The 19,347-nt window shown below is 43.9% G+C and overlaps 1 protein-coding gene across 1 annotated transcript in view; it reads left to right on the forward strand.

The window, feature by feature from the left end:
- DGKQ (diacylglycerol kinase theta) overlaps window positions 1–19,347 on the forward strand; it is a 79,223-nt gene that overhangs the window by 56,246 nt on the left and 3,630 nt on the right. Inside the window, 7 exon segments of the mRNA XM_042829398.1 lie at window positions 702–740; window positions 2,362–2,477; window positions 9,251–9,402; window positions 10,674–10,822; window positions 11,842–12,023; window positions 13,411–13,511; window positions 18,384–18,530. Of these exon segments, the coding sequence (XP_042685332.1) occupies window positions 702–740; window positions 2,362–2,477; window positions 9,251–9,402; window positions 10,674–10,822; window positions 11,842–12,023; window positions 13,411–13,511; window positions 18,384–18,530 (886 nt within the window).

Consider the following 19,347-nt stretch of genomic DNA (forward strand, 5'->3'; position numbering starts at 1 on the left):
TTTACTTATATTAGCATGCTGATGGCTGCACAAAAGATCTGACAGCTCATTATTCAAAGGATGATTGCTACATTACTTGAGCTATATGTGACTGTACCAGTTTTTTTTTTTAGTGAAAATACCATTTTTTAGAAGTTGACCAAATATACCTCACACTTTGCAAATTATAGCGGTGCAGTTTAATTCTTCATGCGTAAATGTTCCTTAGCAGTACTGACTGATTTTTTTGCATGAGCTGTCCTCCATATTCTCCATGCCCTTTGTCCCTGGTGACAGAGAAACGTGAGCTCTGTGTGTGCACGTACAGGCGAGCACTCAGTGAAAAGAATCTGTTTTCCCTTTTCAAAGCAGTGCAATTAATTTTGCTCTGTCAAACACGCATTCTGTAAACAGTATCAGGAAAATATCAAGCTTCTTGTTTCAGGAAAAGAAGCGTTTTTCCCAATTTTTTGTGTAACTTCAGGAGGAATTAAACTAAATGCCTGGGATAATACATACCCATCTTTTATGAAAATCAGTTTAGCTTTTCTAAGTAGCAAAGTAAACTTAGCAGAGGGAAAGTGTTAGCTGGAGATTCCCTACGTATTTGTATAACTTTTAGTATTTATTTATATTGTATTTGTGTAACTTTTAAAAATATTTTAAATATTTACTCTAAATGTACCCGAGGTTTTATGTGTTTATATTTTTGCCCTTTGCAGCAAACGTAGTATCTCTGAGTCATGTTTATCAAGCACAAGGTAAGCATTAAGATTTTAAGTATTGCAAACAAAGTCTGTTTTCAAAACTGCAGCCTTACAGTAGAGGTTTCAAGCTCCGAGTACTTTACTCATGCTTCATAAGCAAAAAGCCCTACAGATAAAATCTAGCACATTCTATTTATGAAAAGCAGGGGTTGAGTGTTACCTTATTAATAAAAGGTTAGCTTCATGCCACCTGCACCAGAAAGCGGTGATAATCTCTCATAAAAATGAGGTTGGAGGTCCCACTTGAGCTGAGCAGTGCTCCTAAAGCACTTCTGAGGGCTTTCTCCCCATTCTGTCTTTGCAGCGCTAAAATTGGTGCTGCTCTGTAGCTTGGTGGGTCAGTTTGACACAGATCACAGCTCAGCATAATACTGAACTGGGATCCAGTGGCTGGAAATCTGAAGAGAATCAGCAGTTCTTCCTTGGAGCAGGCTTCTCTGAGCTGCTGCTTTGCTTTTGCTTTACGGATGTTACCTGGCTGAGGAGTGGCAGGGCTGCTGAGAGCTGCTGAAGCGCTGCCTCTGCGCAGCATTACTGCAGCAGTCAGCTGTGGGTCAGCATCTGGGGCAGCTCACAAAGAAAAGTGTGCAGTTTCTTTCCTGAGCTTTCAGGCCTTGGTGTCCGTGTGCTTTGGGAGGCTTACCTTGCAAATAACTGCTCATTGGATCTTCCTGTAGGGTGGTTTTGAAGGCTGGCTTCTGCTTCCTTTGCTATCTCCACATAGTTAGTAAATACTGACTTCTCATTAGGAAGAGCATAAAGCTTTCATCTGTGTCTTCTCTTCATATCTGTGAATAGAGAATAGTTTTATCTGTAATAGAGCCCATCTCGCTGCTCCATTTAGCCAAGTCTACCTGCCTGCATGTGTTTTTCTTTCTGATGTTACTGCCAGTGTGTATTCTATTGCTGTAAAAATGGTGAGTTTTTTTCACTTTCTGAATATTTTTGTTTCTGATGCTTTCTAACTCTCATTTTTTGGTTGTCATAGCAGCCAATTTTGTTGCTAGCTTGCATTTTGTATGCAGTCCATTATGTCTTTGATTTTGTCCTGCCATGTCTTTAAAGCCTGACCCCCTCACTGAGTATCTTACTTTGAACTAACTTCCCAGTATTTTATTTTCATTTGCTTCTCTTTGCCCAGTGGAAGCTCTAACTTTAAAGCCTTAAAACGATCCTCAGATAAGATCTTGGCTTCTGATAATTCCTGCTGATGTCTTGTCAGCGAATGGTACTGCCATATTTTTAAAAAAGGACAGAAAAGGAAATCTGATGGTTTTGTCACTTCCACAGCTTGAAAGCAGGCTGTTAAGTAATGCAGTGTATGGAAATGGGTGCTACTTTTAAATCCCAGGGGAGGTCTTCAAATGTGTATCAGTTCTGTGTTGAAATTCTTCATGTCCTCAAACTGCTGCTTGTTAAAAATCTGGCATGTGTTTGGAGATAGGAAGGAAAGCTTCAAAAACAAAACAGAAAGCCCATCTCAATGGTACTAGCAACCAGAAATGTTATAGAGTAACTTGTACTGAAAAATATCCTGGGTAAACATTTGCTGTGATTCAACACTGTTGATTTTCTAATAATAAGAAATACAAAAAAACCAAACATGTCTTTACAGGAGCTGTTGTACTCGAAATTTCATGTTTTTCTGAAGCTGAAAGAATATATATGCTAGTTAAGGATACAACTGTCAATGACAAGCCTCTGAATGCTGTGGTGATTCCAGAAGTTATGGTAAGAGATGTCAGAACTTACAACTCGTGTCTCAAACTAAAAATGCTGCCTTCACAATTCCTTTCTCAGGAAGTGAGCAAAAGTGTTTGCTTTTCAGGGGAGGACCTGAGTTAAGCAGTGGGATGTGGAATAATACTGAGCGTTTGCACTTCGTGCATCTGATGTGTTTGTTACTTAAGTCACTTGTCCTGCTATTGAACTGTGAAGAACTGTGAGCACAAGTACAGAAACTGTAAAGGGCGGAAAAACTGAATTTTCATTTTTCTCGTATTTATTTCTAAGATCAAAAAGGCTGGCGTAGTTTTAGCTTAATTCTGTAGCAGCTTAAAAAAAAAAAACCCTCTTTCTAAAAGAAAATTTGCACCTTATGCAGAGATTAGACTTTGTGCAAGAGTCCTTCCATAGATTCACATTTGATTTCCATATGTTTCTGTGTTTACAGCCCACTTTCCTATGAGTCCTGTGGTTTCCTAGCAGGCTTTGTATAAATGAAGCAGATTCAGGATAGAGAGAGGGAAATGGTTCACTGAGCAAAGTCATTTTGAACTCAGGTAACATAGGTTCTGTCCAGAAGTCAGTGTAGCCCTAATTGCTTTCTGCTGAGCATCTTGCAGTTACTGTCTTTCTGGAGTTGTACTGTGGCAAAAGAACTGAAAGTCTTATTTTGACTTGTTTAAAACTTCACAGAAGGATGAAATCTTCACAGCAGTGGGAACTGACATAGCTTCAGGTGGGAGGATCTCAAGTGCAATAGCAATGGCAAAGCTGGTAGCTGCATACTTACATGCCTACTATATTACGACTCCTGTGCTTGTCAGAGTTTTCTGGTGGCTAGTGTTTTTATTTAAGTAAATGCTAGTGGCAGTGCTTACATTTAGCTGGCAATATGACATACTACCCCTCCTCCAAAAGAAGAGAAACCCTTGTGATTATGCGGGTGTTATGTTTTGTGAGATAGTTAGAAACAAATCTTACTTCTAAGTAGGTTTCAACTCTTCTTGTTACCGGGAGCAGAACAAAAAGAGCGAAGCACAGAGATGAGCCTACATGCAGTGTACAGTGTGTGAAGTTGAATTTATCTACTCTGTTGATTGTGTGTCTGGACTTCTGACATCAGATATGTCGAACTGAAAACATGGATAATGCTATCATTTACCTGATACAAGTTATTTCTAAGAAAACCTGTTTGAGGGGACTGAGTGGATGAGTTTGTGATGTGAAAGGAGAGAAGGGCTGTATGTGTACACGTGCATTTTCTTTCTATTTGAGCACATCCTGTTTATGCATACCTCACTCCTAAAGTAATGCCTGCTATTTATTTTCATGGCTTCTACAAGTAGATACAGAGAGCACATCAACACTATTTGATAGAGAAAATTCTCAGACACGAAACACTGTTTTTCATCATAGTCACCATCATTAGCTGTTTATTTTTGCCAGTGATGAACCGGAGCCTGAATGCTGTGCTCATAAAAATCTGCAGCAGTGGAGCTGACCCTCCCTTCTTCAATTCCATAGCTGCTGTGACAGTGTTCTTGCAGGGAAGATGTTGCCCATGCAAACCATATTTGCATCAGCCCAAACAGATGGAAGTCAGAAGTTGCCAAATCCAGACGATGCAGTGGGTGTAGCAGGACAGTCCCACCATGGTTGGCAATGTACCTCACACTGCTGTGGGGCCTGGTATTAGACTGTTGCAAGAGAAAAACTGTATTTTTCTGCAGCTTGACTCTGGAAGTTCAACCCTTCATCTCAGTCAGGTCAGCCCTTTGCTATCCCAAACACATCACACATCACTTTACCTGCTGAGGGCTCCAGCTAAAGCTTTCTCTCTGATAGGGCATTCATGTGTCACCACTCTGTGGACTGCTGTTTTGGCTCTGGCTCTTGTAGGTGACACCAGTTGTTGTCACTGATAAAGGAGTGATCTAGGAAAATGTCACTTTCAACTTGCATTCATTCAATGGGCTGTGACAGACTTGCATACGACATTCCTTCTGTTCCTCTGTGAGCATTGTGGGACTCACCTGCCAAAAACTCTGGGATACTACTCATGCTGCCACACTGTTGCTCAGCTTTTTGCACAGTTCCATGGTCGTAAACCACCAGTTTGCTTGGATGAGCTAACTGAGTTGCTATTCATTTCATGGGATGAATTGTGCATAGCTGTCCAGAATATGGCTTGTTTTCCACATCACTGTTCCCTTCTGCTGTTATCTGTCACGATAACAAAATTTAGAGGGAATGTGTAACCTCTGCTGCCATACCACTAACATCTGCCTCTGTTGTGGGCCAAAGTAATAAAATCAGAAGCATTACTTTTGGAGCAGCACTCATGCTTTGTCTTCTCACTAAAAATGAGCCAAGAGTAAAGATGATTAACATTTCAAGTGCCATCCATTTGTGCTTAGGCCACGCAGCTGTTGCTGTTTGCTAATTAGCCGGGGTAAACTGGAGAGTGATTGTCGATCCTGCTGTGATAGCAGTTGGACTGGATGAGCAGCTGAGGTCCTTTCCAGCTTACTATTCTGTAACACTGCCAGGCCCTGTTTGTATTGCATGTATGCAATCATTTAAATGCAGCAACAGGAAATACCTTCACAAGAATTGGGTAATAGGATGTATGCTCTGTCGTTCATCTTGTGAATGAGGTACCAAGAAACTGGGGATGAAGTTCTGATCTGGAGTCTTAGAAGGAGAATTGGTAATAAATGAAAGGCCACGGTGTTTTCGTTACTCAGTGATTTTTCCAAATTACTACTTCAGATGAAGGAAACAGAAGAAGCCTTCTTAAAATTCCATGGAAACACAAAAGTAAAGGAGCGTTTGAGCATCTGCTCTGTGCTTTGCTGATCTGTGATATCCCCAGTGCACGCTGTACTCGCACTGGTTTTGGTGCACCTACTAAAGAGCCAGCCCAGATCTTCCATGGTATTGTCACATCTGCCAGCAGCTGTTGATCACAGCTGGCCACAGCCCTGCAAGGAGTTACTTCCCACCTTCTGGTTTCCTCCAAGATAAGGAGCAACTGCTGGAGGTGCTGCAGTGCGGCACAGCTGCTGCCCTGATGGCACCGACACCTTGCTTAGGGCTGTAGGTTCAAGCCCTCCTTCCTGGAGGAAAGGAAGCAGGAGTCTTTGCATGTGGGAGGTGCTGCAGTCTTATTGCAGAAGTTTGATTTTCGCATTGCTGAGTGACCTCCGTAGCTCCTGGAAGCAGCCTGGAAGATAGGCCTTGAGCTGGCTGGCCTGGGGTGCAGAACGCCTTGTTCCCTGCTGTGGTTGATAGGACTCACAGTATGTGCAGCACAGAGGGATTAGCACGACTAGCAGGTATCTTGCTGAGCCCGGAGCTGCGCTGTGCAGATCGTGGCAAGTCGAGCAGCGTGCAGTGCCTTGCAGAGTGCCTCAGTCACACGCCGTCTGCTGGCGGCCTCTGAGAAACACGCGGTGAATTCCCTGCTGAGTGCCTGCCCGCACACAGCTCCTCTGCAGGCGCTGCTCCTCCAGCACAGCGAGGAAGGGGCTCCTCAGCATCAGTCACACGTCCCAGCTCGGAGCATCCCGCACTGCTTTGCGCGGAGCGGAGCGCAGCTCTCCTTGGGACCTGTGCCTTTCAGGCGTTGCTGCGGCGGCTCTGCTCTTCTGTGCAAGCCTGGAATTTGTTCCGGGACTCTTAACCTACAGAAAAGCTGTTTTCTTACAAGTCGGTCCTTCAGAGGGATTTAGCGGCTCCTCTTAGCCCTTCAACCGCAAGCAGTGGTGAGAAGCGAGTTAAACGTAAGGGTAACGCTTGAGAAGGCTTCTGCCCTTCCTAGGATGCTTTGTTCAGTCTGCATCGCCGCTTTCAGCCCGGAGTGGTTGTTACTGGGGATTTACGCTGGAAGATACTGGAAGGAGGCTGTGTTTGTGTGGCAGGACTCTTCAGTTTATGCTGCGTGCAGACACCCTGTTTGCTCCATGCGCTCTTTGCTTGTGACTTCAGCAGCAGTCGGCATAGATGTTGCCCTTTGTTTTTTCTTGTACAGTACTGACACTTGGAAAATACGGAATTTAGATGGCAGGTTTGTGGAAACTGCAAATACGTATTTGCAATGTTATGGGGCTTGAATAAGGTCTCATATGACTTTCCAAAACACAGCTGTGCTTTTGGATGTGTTGGGATTCACCACGTCTCAGAAATCAGCACAGTTCCCCGAGGTTCTTTGTGAGTGGTTGTAGCTGCTTGCTTTTAGACCCAGTGTGTGGATTCTGTCTGTAAAAGCAAGCAGTACAAGACGTGTGCTTACGGTATCTCTTCTAAATGTCCATAACCGGGATTTTTAAAAATTACTTTCTTGAGAAAGAGAAGGTAATCAAGTGCTCTTATCCATCTTCTAGCAAGGTGTTGGGTGTAAGTTTTGGGCTGGTTTCTGTTCTCTGATTCTTTCACTGTGAAAGTTTTTGTTTACTTTGCAGCTGAGTATTATTTCATTTTTTCCTTCTTCTTCCTCCCACCCATCCATTTGTTACACACCACGTCTGGATCATGGATCACAGCAGAGGATCCAGACAGCCTGTTCAGCAAGCTGAAAAGACTGGAGGTGAAATTTTCAAATTTAGGAAGTAAAAAAGGTTTGAAGAGAGAAAAACAACTTTTCCATTCAGCAGCACTCCGCCTTTCCTTGCTGGCAGAATTCAGGGGAGCCTTCACAGTGGAATGTGGCTGATAGAGCCATGAAAAGGGCTTGACTGAAAAGCCAACCTCTGCTTACTGTTTGTATAATACCTGTGGTGGCTTGAGGGGAGGAAATCCACCCCTCTCCTTGGATGTGAGCATCCTTGAGCTGCTGACCTTGCCATGCAAGAAGGGCTTCCTTTTTGCAGCAGTGGCACACAGTGTTTTGTTTAGATTTCCTTTACTGGCTACAAGGGTCCTTTCTGTATACTTAGCAGGCGTAAAGGTATTACAGTTTTTGTTCACTGGGCTTTGGTGAGTGCCTTTCCTTTCCAGTGGAGCCTGAACACGCAGGTGAGGCCCGTTTGGACTCATCATTCTTCACAGTACGGGTGAGGGTGGTTGTCTCACCACTCTTGTTCCAACAGCAGCTCAAAAATGTTCTGGGCTCTCCTGACTCTTTGCCCCCACAGAATAGTTATGTCTGAGACCGAGAATGTCTCTTTTTGGCCAAAAGTAAAGCAAGGGGAAGGAGGGGGGAAGAGAAGAAAGGTGTTTCACCTCTGTCAGCCTTCTCACTTGCTTGGCATTACACTTCTGCTGTGTTTTCTCTTTGTGCCTAGCAGTCACAGTTGATGGCAGAGGATGCTTCTCATGCAAGCAAGGATGCAGAGGAGACAGATTTTTATGCAGCTTCAGTATCTTAATGCATCTGGCAGAGGGTTAGTGCCTGGCTCCTCCACAAAAGCACCATTTGAGGAAATTTCTTAAGTCAATATTCAAACCCCAGAATACTGTTTGCTTTCCAGTGTCTGAGCTGGCTCACATGCAGCAGTAACATGGCTAGTTCAGCAGTGAATGCCAGTTTCCTTCCCCACCTTTACTTGGTAAATTGGACTCATTTCTGCAGCTTGAGGTTCAGTTCACAGTCCTGGTAGTTAGCATGGACAGTTAGCACACTGTCTATGTGCTCTCTCCTCCCTCTGTTGCTGTTCAGATCTCTTCACGTGTCTGCAAGCTGTCATCATGCTGCTTCTTCATTGCCCCCTGAATCATTCATGTCTAAATTGAGTTCTCTTCACCGTTGTTTTTTCCTGGGACCATCCTGTCAGCTGTGTGCCAAATTAGTGTTCCCTGAACACTGTCCAGTTTGTAAATACAAATTACCACTGCTCAGGGACTGTGGCAGACATTTCTGTTTCAGAGCACACTTGCTGAAACACCTGATGGACTTTTAATGTATACCCACCTCATCGTTTATACCCACCACTGTGACAGGTTGAATAAAAGATGCCTTCATGCTTCCTGGTCTTTCTAGAGTCATTTGTAAGTCATGGATGATGGGATGTTTGAAGACCAGTCTAGAGGGGATATTTCTCCCCGTCATCCCCGTGCAGTGGATTGGCTGTCTCATCAGATCCCCACCTGCTGCTTGCAGGAACTGAGCTCAGTGTGGCTCCTGGAAGGGCATCAGGATGCCCACAGCACTTCTGTACTTGCAGAGCCCTCCAGCAGACAGCCACAGTGGTGTAAGGATGGCACCACAGAATGCTATGGACTTCTTGGGATCATCTAGTCCAACCCCACTGCTGAAGCAGGTTTCCTACAGTAGTTTGCACAGGAAAGCATTCAGGTGGGATTTTGGATATCTTTGGAGAAGAAGACTGCCCAGTCTCTAGGCAGCCTGTTCCAGTGCTCTGTTATCTTCGTAGTAATAAAGAAGTTTTCCCTCGTGTTCACATGGAACTGCTTGTGTTCTGCTTTGTGCCTTGGCCTGTCAATAAGCGCCGCTAGAAATGACCTTATCCTTCACGCTATTCTTTCTCGTGTACTTTTTACTGAAGATATGGAAGAAAGGCGTTGGTGATACCTTCATTTTAACGTTAGGCCAAACTAATTGAGCATAGTTGGAGTGGATCAGTGAAAGCTTTTCCAGAAAGATAAAATCAGTAGCTAGCTTTGTTAATTGTCTAGGTGTTGAGTCTTTTTTTTTTTAATTGAATCTGGATTTTTTTTTCCATAAGCATCAAGGAATTATCAGTAAAGACTTTTGAGATGCAGTAGTAATCTTCCTTCCTGGTCGTGGTTTTGGCTAATCCTTTCTTTCCTTCATTCAGGCTTCCAAGATCCCGCAGAACTGCTGGCCACTGCTCGTATTTGTGAATCCAAAAAGCGGTGGTCTGAAAGGTCGGGATCTGCTGTACTGCTTCAGAAAGCTGCTGAATCCACATCAGGTCTTTGAGCTTACCAATGGTGGTCCTTTGCCTGGGTATGTTGTAATGTTTTTTCTGGTTATTGATGTGACTTTGTTAGGTGTTCTGTGATGGCTTTTCTTCAGGCAAGATCAGATTCTGTTCTTGTAAGGATATTAATTGTGTCTGTTCTTTGCCTGGACAGCAGAATAGAGAATCAGTCTGGTTCTTACTGGTATTTAAACAGACTTTCCTTTTCTGTGCAGAGAACAGATTAGTTCCTGACGTATGTACATTTATCAAGTCTAACAGATCCCACGCCTAGGAAACTCACATGTCCTCTACAATTAATGCAAATACACTTACGACTGAAAACAGTAGTCTTTTGTAAATAAATGGATACCAAAAGAAAAATGTCATGTTGCCTTACAAAAATGCTCATTTTTGCTTTCATTTCTTCTAACATGCCTTGGAAACAAACAGGGAAGTATAATAAAGTTTTCTATTTTGACTCTTGAAAGTTGGCCACAGTTGCAGAATTAACGGGGCCTGCCCAGTCACAGCTGCAGCGTTTCTCACCCTGAGATACAGAACGTAGTGTGATTGCAGGGAGGCACTAAGTGATTACTAGATTTAATCAGCACCATTTTGTTAACACTTCATAAAACTGAAGGCAGTGATTGCAGCCTACTTGGAGTAGCCTCGTTATGCACTGCATTTTTAACAAAGAACTCTTGTGACTCAACCTTCGAAACAAAAGCTTTCAAGAGAGAAATGTAGCCTATGCAGGAAGCAAGTTAAACAAGCTGCACAAACTTTTTGGTCTGAGTTTTGTAATTTTGTTATGTTTCTAACGTAGTTGAGACTGCAGCTGTGGTAGTTAGTTCATTTTGCTTTCCGCATGAAGTATTTCTGTAGATGTACAGCAGAATGCTTCTCCTTGCTTACTGCTTGTCATGAGATGTGAGTAGAAATTATTTTGCTGTCCTGTTGTGTAGGATGAAAGGCCAAAAAGAGTGAGAACAAACAAAATAGTACTATGAACAAAAAGTCCTATCAACATTCCACACTTGGCAGCTCAGGAATGACTAAGTTAAAAAAAAATTCAAAACCTCTGCGAAGATTTAAGATGTTCATTTGGAAACTATGAACAATTTGACCTATTTGGTGAGGAAACAAGTGATTAACAATTGGTCTCCAGCTGCAAAAAGTCATAGGAGAGTCTGGTTTTCACTCTTTTTTAAGAATTCAGCTGTAATGTGTTACATTAAATAACGTAAGTAGGGACTGCTTTTTTTGTACTGCGTTGTAACGCTTCTTTTCCCCTTTGCTTTGTTTCTAAATGGAGGTTTCATACGTTCTCCAAAGTCCCCTCCTTCCGAGTGCTGGTGTGCGGAGGTGATGGCACCGTGGGTTGGGTTCTTGGTGCACTGGAGGAGATCAGGCACAAGCTGGTGTGCTCAGAGCCTTCTGTTGCCATCCTGCCTCTGGGAACAGGTGAGAACTGGGACAAGCGCTAGGTTGAGGACTGCTCAGTGCGTGCTGAAGACCTTGCCTTCATTCTCCATGGACTTTCTGTGTTGTGTTTGGGAGCACTGATTGCTGGGAGGAGTGACTGTCATGGGCATAAGCTCTAAGTAATGAACATGGGAACATGGGCTTGGAGGCAGACAGCAGGAACATCTTCCCACGTGGCTCAGGGTTCTATTAGCTTGTGTTCAGCAGGTATTGACCCACATTCTTTAAAAGCTTGTTTTCTAGTATACTGTGGATCTGATCTCTCCTACCCAGTCTGAAGATGTGCGTGCCACGAAGTTAAATGCATGTAGTCTTCAGTAAATATTCCCTTTGTTTTGTCCCTGGAGAAGTTATCCAACTGGGATGTGGCTCAGAGAGAGGCATTCAGTGGCCCAGCACGTTGCTGCTGACTGGTCTGCGTGCAGCTTCTGCACTGGTCCAGCAGCTGGAAATCCAGATGGATCCCTGCCTGAGGCCTTGTGCCTGCTCATCCTCCAGAAGGTTTGCCTTCATTTATCCACCTGACAAACCACTGCTGAGGATGCCAGGACTCGGTAGCCAGCTGTGGATAGCATGCACAGGGATCTGCTTGCCAGCTGGTCGTGCTTCCTGAGTGAGAAGGAGCTACGGTATTGCTGTGGCCGTGTCCGAGTGGATAGCACTTGGAGAGGCCAAAATATTCTCCCCTTGACAACCAGTGCTGCACTGCGGGGCTGTGAATTCAGCTGTGTGCTGACTTGGTAACAGTTTCTTCCTTTGCGTTTTTCAGAATGTTTCAAATGAAGCAGAATGTCTGTGTGTGACACAACGCACAACAGGCAGCCGTAATGCTGGGGTATGTTTTATGGTTGACTGAGTTTTCAGTCCAGTTGTGCTGCTTTCATGACTTACTTCGAGCACTTTGCAGTTATTTATAGAGCAGAGCTGACGGAGTTGTTGGTGCTTTACAGCTAACTTAAAAATGCTGTCACATTTTGGGGCTTTTTGTTGGTGCCCAGGTAATGACTTAGGACGAGTTTTGCGCTGGGGAGCTGGCTACAGTGGGGAGGACCCCTACTCCATCTTGGTTTCTGTGGATGAAGCAGACGACGTTCTGATGGACCGCTGGACTATTCTGTTGGATGCTGAAGAGCCTGCTGAAGGTGCAGAGAATGGCATGGCAGAATCCGAGCCCCCCAAGGTGAGATGAGGTTTGGCTTGGGTTTGACTCGCAGAAACACTCGTTCTCTTGAAGTCAGAAGAAATGCAGTTATTGGCGTGGTTGATCTCTTGCTGCTCACTTACCTGTGCTTGGGCCTTAGTATTTCTTAGTGAAGATAGTGCTGTGCCTGGATCCAGCTCTTCAGTTCTGGTGCGATGGTTGGTCGCAGAACACCTTTCTTTATAGCTTGGCAAAAAGTATCTGATAGCACATTAATGTGAAGATTTACATGTCAATGGCATGCCTATTTGTTTTGCATTTACATTTGAGAAATGCATTTCTCAAGTAAGGGAGGCCAAACACTTCCCATAATACTAGTGAAACTTGAGCAAAAAAACTGCGTATTAGACTAGTGTGGTCTTTCTTGTTACAGCTCAAAAAATAACTGTAAGTTACAGAAATACAGAGGAGGTAAATCCTCCTGTCATCACACTGCCTTCGTGCTGCTGTATATGCAGCGTCTGTTTTATATTCTTGGAGGAAAAGGCCCTGAACTTTGGTTTGCATTTCTTGTTTCTGTTGAGGAAAATAAAGGCGTTGATTGTGAATGGTGATTTCAGAGCTTTTGTGGATACTGGTTCTGTTTATTTTCTGCAGAATCAAGAAACTGGGTAGAAGAAGGGGGAGCGAAAAGAAAAAAGAAAGCTGTAGTAATGGTAGTCCTTGTCCAGCATTTTTGTGTAGTTGCTGGAAAGTCATAGGCATTGTGTGGGTCAGAGAACTTAAGCTGCTGATGTTCTGGGTATTTTTATTTAGATCTGCCCTGAGTGTTCCTGATCTGCTTCTTAGAGACTGAAGGTGTGGGAATCAAGGGCTGGCCTTGATAGAAAAGCTGTGGAGTGAGCTGGCATACAAAGGCAGGATCAATAGGAAAAATAGTAGGGATCTGCAGAACCTTGAGGTTGTTATATAGGGAGCTATTTAAAATGCAGCTGAGGAGGTGAAGTCAAGTTCTGAACTCATGGCATGGGGTTGCTGCCAAAAATAATAGTGGTGTTAGTGTTTAGTAATTTATATGTAGCTGTTGCATAGAACTTCTTTGCTTTGAGAAGCTGGGTTGGCTTTATTTCTGCATTTATTTTTATGTCTGCCTTATTATACTCATTTCTTGAAATAAGATTAAGTGTTGAAATTCGTAATAACTTGGGAATAATGACAGTACATATAAACAACTGCTTTATTTTTAGTGCTGTTTTTCTGGAAAACGTTCCTGAATTTGTCAAGATGCAAATAACTTGGAAGAATAATCTGTGGGTCTTCCTTTTGTTGAAGAGTTTTGGAACCTCTGCATTTAGGAATGTAAGCCTTGAGGAAATAATACAAATAACTCTTCCCCTTTTTATTTATTTATTTTTTTTTTTGACAGATTGTACAGATGAACAATTACTGTGGTCTTGGCATTGATGCAGAGTTGAGCTTGGACTTTCATCATGCTAGAGAAGAAGAACCAGGGAAATTTAATAGCAGGTAATCCTGGGGAAAACAGAAAAGGGGAGGTGGAAGTTATGTAGTATCCCAGATCTTCCAATTTATGCTGTGGCTGATAATCTTGCTACAAGTGTTCACAAATAATGTTGCTTGAGGCAAAACTGGAACAGGCAGGAGTTAAAAAAGCCATGAACTCTTAGGCGTACAATTTGTTTGGCTTTTTGTTTTTCCTTTTTTTTTCCTTTGTGTTCCAAGAGAGAACATAAGATAAGTTTTTTGGAAGCCCTGTTATTATTATTCACTGTACTTACTTGCCAATGACTTCAATGTCAAATTCAGTAAAATTTCAAGTTAGTGGAAATATCCCATTGAAAACCTTTAGCAGGAGGGAAGGCAATGCTGCTGCACGCTGTGTGTTTGCCACCCTCATGCAGTGCTGTGGCAGTATCTGCATGCATGCTGGTCATTACAATTTTTAAAATATCTCTGAGTCACAAGCGAGGCAGTGCAGTAAGGTTTTGTACTTGGGTCAGAGCAATCCCAGTTATGCATGCAAACTGGGAGAAGAAGTCCTTGGGAGGTGCCCTGATGAGAAGGGCTTAGGAATGAAAACTAACCATGAGCCAGCAGTGTGCCCTTGCAGCTCGGAAGGCAAATGGGATCCTGGGCTCCATCAGCAGAGGGGTGCACAGCAGGGACAGGGAGGTGATCGTCCCCTCTACTCTGCTCTTGTGAGGCCCCATCTGCAGCACTGCATCCAGGTCCGGAGCCCTCAGTACAAGAAAGACAGGGAGCTGTTGGAGAGGGTCCAGAGGAGCCACAGAGATGAGCAGGGGCTGCAGCACCTCTCCTATGAGGAAAAGTTTAGGGAACTGGGCTTGTTCAGTCTGAAGAAGGAGGAACCTCACTACAGCCTTCCAGTATTTAAAGGTAGATTATAAACAGGAGGGAAATCAAATTTCTACATGGGTAGATTTTGATGGGACAAAATAGTTTTAAAACCAAAGGAGTTTTAAACTAAAGAAGGGGGCATTTAGATGTCAGGGGGAAGGTTTTTTTCTGATAGGGTGTGAGGTGCTGGGGCAGGTTGCTCTGAGAGGTTGTGGATGCCCCATCCCTGGAGGTGTTCAAGGCCAGGTTGGATGGGGCTCTGGGCAACCTGATCCAGCGCTTGATCTGAGGGTTGGCTAATGAAACTTGGTGATACTTGGGGTTCCTTCCAGCCCAAGCCCTTCTTTGATAAAAACCATGCAGATGAATCAATAACAGCACTTGTTTTTGTTCCTGTAATTATTGAACCTGATGAGAGAAAAAAATCACATTTGTGTAATTAATCAGTAACCCTTCATAGGAGTTGTTCTTGAGTGCTCTTTACTCCATATGTTCGCAAGCTAATATCCTCTCAGTTGCCAGAACAAGCTATTACAGCTGCATAGTGTTCCAGTCTCATCTATTAAGAATCTTCTCTGATCTCACAGTTCTTGCATGTTTTATCAATGCAGATGTTGCTCATATATCTCCTAAAGTGTTGAGTAAGATACTGATGTTCTCCTTACTGACACAATATTGAGGAGTTATCCTTTGATCTTTATTTCCCTGTGCGCTTTTAATCTGTCTCATCTTTAGCATCACGTGGTGTGCAGCATCTGCAGTGCAGTGAGCAGTGACTTGATATCCCTCTTGCAGACCTTCAACATGCCTATTTGGACATGGTGCAAGAATATCTTGGAGAGCGTGTGGGAAAAACAGCGCTTTGGTGGTTTGGGGTTTTTTTTTGCAAATCTAAAAGACTGTATGGTTCTGTGATTCGGGGTCTGAGAAAGAAGTATGAATTACCAGTTGATGCTGAAGTATTGTTTCACAGGGACGAGCAGCTTCTGCAGACTAATGCTGCTGGCACAATTGCTGCCTTTCAGCGTCTGTAATGATAACTGTTAAAACTGCTGCTATCCCCTTTCCCAGCATATGCAAATGCACACTCTCTTGCCAGCCAGATGAGCTCACCCTTCTTTTTTTCAGTGAATTAACTGAAAAGCATGGTGATTGAACACCAAACGCAGCAGTAGCTGTCACACAAGCAGTGCTGCATGTAAGATGGGGATGTTGGGTGGTGCAGTCAGAGTCTGCATGGAAGAAAATGTGCATGTGTGCTCTCTCTGATTCGATATCTTAGGTTGGTCAGTGTTGTGAGAACTCCGAGCTCCCTGGCGCCATGCTGTGCAGTGTCTTTGCAGACTCCAGACTCCATTCCTGGGTCTGGTAGCTCACAGGGCAGCGGTGATCAGTTGCAAACACAGCACGGTGTTTTGGCAGTGGTGATTTCTGTGTGTTAGGTGTCAGGTTTTATGAGAGTGTTCCCACGGTGTAAAACTGAGCATCAGGGCATCTGCCTTCATTCCTAGTATTCGTATTTGAATGCTGGCTGTTTCTGTAGTGCAATGCTTGCAGAAAAACAAACCTAAGGGCCATTCCTGGGCTGAATGAAGGAGGGAAGATTTAGGTTGGATGTTAGGGGGAAGTTCTATACAAGGAGAGTGGTTAGGCCCTGGAACGGGCTGCCCAGGGAGGTTGTGGATGCCCCGTCCTTGGATGTGTTTAAGGCCAGGTTGGACGGGGTCCTGGGCAACCTGATCTGAATGTGTGTGTTTGGTGGCCCTGCTAGGCAGGGGGGTTGGAACTACATGATCCTTGAGGTCCCTTCCAACCCGGGTGATTCTGTGATTCTGTGATTCTGTGAATAGGCCAAGTCTCCACACTAATCAGAGCAGTGGGATGTTACCTCAGTATCTGTACTCCAGAACGTTCCAAATAATTCTGGGGTGACATAATAGTGCAGTGTTGCAGCCGAGCTTATGCAGAGAGTCGTGGCTCCATGGGGATAACCCTGCACAGGAGGCCCTGCTCTCCCCCTCATCCCCAGTGCCATTCACAGCAGTGTGAGCCTTACGTTGCAGTACAGACCTTGAAGCCAGTGAGCACAAATACAGTGCTTCGAAGATGACTAGTCTTCCCTATATTGCCAATTAAATGTGGTTCAGCTACTATCTGAAGGCTATATTTGGGTTTACTTTAGGAGATGATGCTTCTTTCTGCCAAATGGGCGAGTTCACAGAATGACAGAATTGTAGGGGTTGGAAGGGACCTCCAGAGCTCATCGAGTCCAACCCCCTGCCAAAGCAGGTTCCCTACAGCAGGTCGCACAGGTCAGCATCCAGGCAGGTCTTGAACATCTCCAGAGCAGGAGACTCCCCCCCTCCTTGGCAGCCTGTTCCAGTGCTCCGTCACCTCACTGTGCAGAAGTTCCTTCGCACATTGGTGCACAACTTCCTGTGCTGCAGTTTCCGGCCGTTTCCCCTTGACCTGTCTCCACTCACCACTGAAAAGAGTCCGGCCTCGCCCTTCTGCCCCCCACAGCTTAGATATTTAGATATTCATAGACCTGGAGTTAGTTTGTTGTTCAGCAGAACTAGCAACAGACTGATGACTTTGGTTGGCACTCCTTCCACCAAATCATGCCCTACATGAGGATACTCAAAAAAGAGCAGTCTGCCTAGTTGGGTGTGCAAGGTTCACTCTCCCAAGCCTGGCTAACTTTTAATCATAAAGTCTGCCCCCTTCAAAGCCACAAGGTAGATTTTGGCGTGGTAATGATACAGAAGTCTAATTTTCTCTTTTTTTTTTTTTTTCCCTCTGTGTCCTGACACAGTTCCTAGCTGAAATGGAATGCATGTAGAAGAATGTAGTGATAGGCTTTTGTCTTTGGCAGTTTTTGCTCTTTGCTGTGTGCCAGCGTGTCCCGTGGACTCTGAGGTCTATAGTGCTTTCTTTGCAGTCACGCAGTTGAGAACTGTGTCTGCAGTTACAGCTCTCTGTCGTATTCTTTTTGTTTCTGCAGGTTCTCTCTTGATGTAACTGAAGTTCTGATTTCTTGGGGGTACTTAAAGTGTTTTGTTTCTTAGCTGTATTATTTTTCAATTGTAGTTAATACATTCAAATTAGACAAAGCCTGTTTTAGCACAGACGCATCTCTTGGCCTTGTCTGGAGTGGAGGCAGATGCCCAGTGGTCTTACATCAGATATCTTTCTCTCAGAACTTTTTAAAACTGTTAACATGTGCAGTGAATCATTCCCAGTGCAATAATTTGAAAGAACTGAACAGTCTCTGCCTGGAGAGTGGACTTGGAGCCACGTGCTGAACTGGCTGTCGTCACCACACGAACATAACTCAGACATGATGTTAGGGATGTTCTGTGGGTTGGATTCCAGCGACAGCTCTGTGCTCGCAGGGTCAAATAATGGAAATTAATGCTTTTTATTTCAGGGCTCTTTAAGGTTGCTGCATATCTCAGTGTTTCCATTGTAGAAGAAAAGACCAGTGTTTGTTTACATAACTTAAAATATTTTGACGTCTCTAGGGATGCCATAAAATCTTCCTCATCTTTTTTTACTCCAAAATTAGATACCATAGAGCTCTGTCACTGATTAACACTACAAAGCATATTTTCAGTTTCCACAGCTGAGCCTGGCTTAACTGAATGAGCAATACATAAAGTCCAAACTCAGAAGTGTTTGTGCCTTGACTTTGCGCTTTGATTATTTTGTCAGCGCATGATGAAACAGTTCAGAATGTTCCATGAGGACTCCAAGGTCCTAACCAGCATTACAGTTTTTCAGCCCAAAAGTTTACTTGTCAAAGAGGCATTGCCTCTCTGCATCTCTGTATCTCCACGGGCCTTCACAGCACAGTTCCTCTCTTAAATAAAAGATGTATTAGGTAGCACTTTGTGGCTTAGCTTTCTTTCTGTAATAAAGCTGTAAGAATTCATAGAGGTTTTTAGTCAAAGAACTCTTCAAGCATACCTGCTGAGAACAGTGCTAGTGTGTGCTGACATGATGCTTGTCTGCTCCTAGGTTTCACAACAAAGGAGTCTATGTTAAAGTTGGGCTGCAGAAGATAAGCCATACCAGAAACCTTCATAAGGACATAAAGCTTCAGGTTGACCAGCGAGAGGTGGAGCTACCAAACATAGAAGGACTCATTTTTATTAACATACCCAGGTAAAAAGGAGAGAAAGTAACCTTTGTGGAGACATACCTGCCTATACATGTGGCAGTGGTGCGTTCTCTTTGAGCATCTCCACAGTGTGGACTGGCAGGTCATTGTTAAAGTGTAATTTTGGTTATTGCCAAGCTCTGGGCTTGCAGTGATGCCTGTGGAGTCTCTCAACACCATTCTAACAGTGTTTTTTTCTGACCCTTTAAAACTCACAATCGTGCTCCAATAAAAGGTGTTACTACCTTGTTTTCCCAGTGCAAACCCCAGTACAGCTGCTACTTCTCCCGTGTCCTAACAGTAATGAGTAACTGTATCATCACTGGAGACAGATGTGTATGGAGTTGGTGATGCTGTTTTCTGGATAGCTGTGGAAAGCCCACACCTCTGAAAATGCTGGCATTGTTGCAGACGCTGCACAGACACCAGCAGGGAGCTGGAAGGAAAGCTGTAGGAAATGTGACTTCCTTAAATTTGCTGGTGATAAGAGTGATGTTTTTTAATTTGTGTAATAACAGCAATGCATTAGTGCAGCCATACTGGTGTTTTTTTTTCAAATATGCTCTAGCCTTAAACCTCTCTGTATGTGATTTCAGTCTGCTTTGAATGTGTTTCATCTTTTCATTCATATGCCAGGAGTTGGATATGGTGATCCCTGTGGGTCCCATCCAGTGTGGGATAATTCTGTGGTTCACTTGTATTTATATACACACACAGAAATGTGCACACTCATGCATATGTTGCATACGAGAGCTGTGGAGAAGATCAGGGTTAGCACTGGGCAGGCAGTGCACCTAAAGAATAAGCAAGTTATAAGAATGA

Source organism: Centrocercus urophasianus, unplaced genomic scaffold (genome assembly GCF_019232065.1).
Source record: "Centrocercus urophasianus isolate 14NV4802_14NV808 unplaced genomic scaffold, USGS_Curo_1.0 seq_31, whole genome shotgun sequence".
NCBI classification, from domain to species: Eukaryota; Metazoa; Chordata; class Aves; order Galliformes; family Phasianidae; genus Centrocercus; species Centrocercus urophasianus.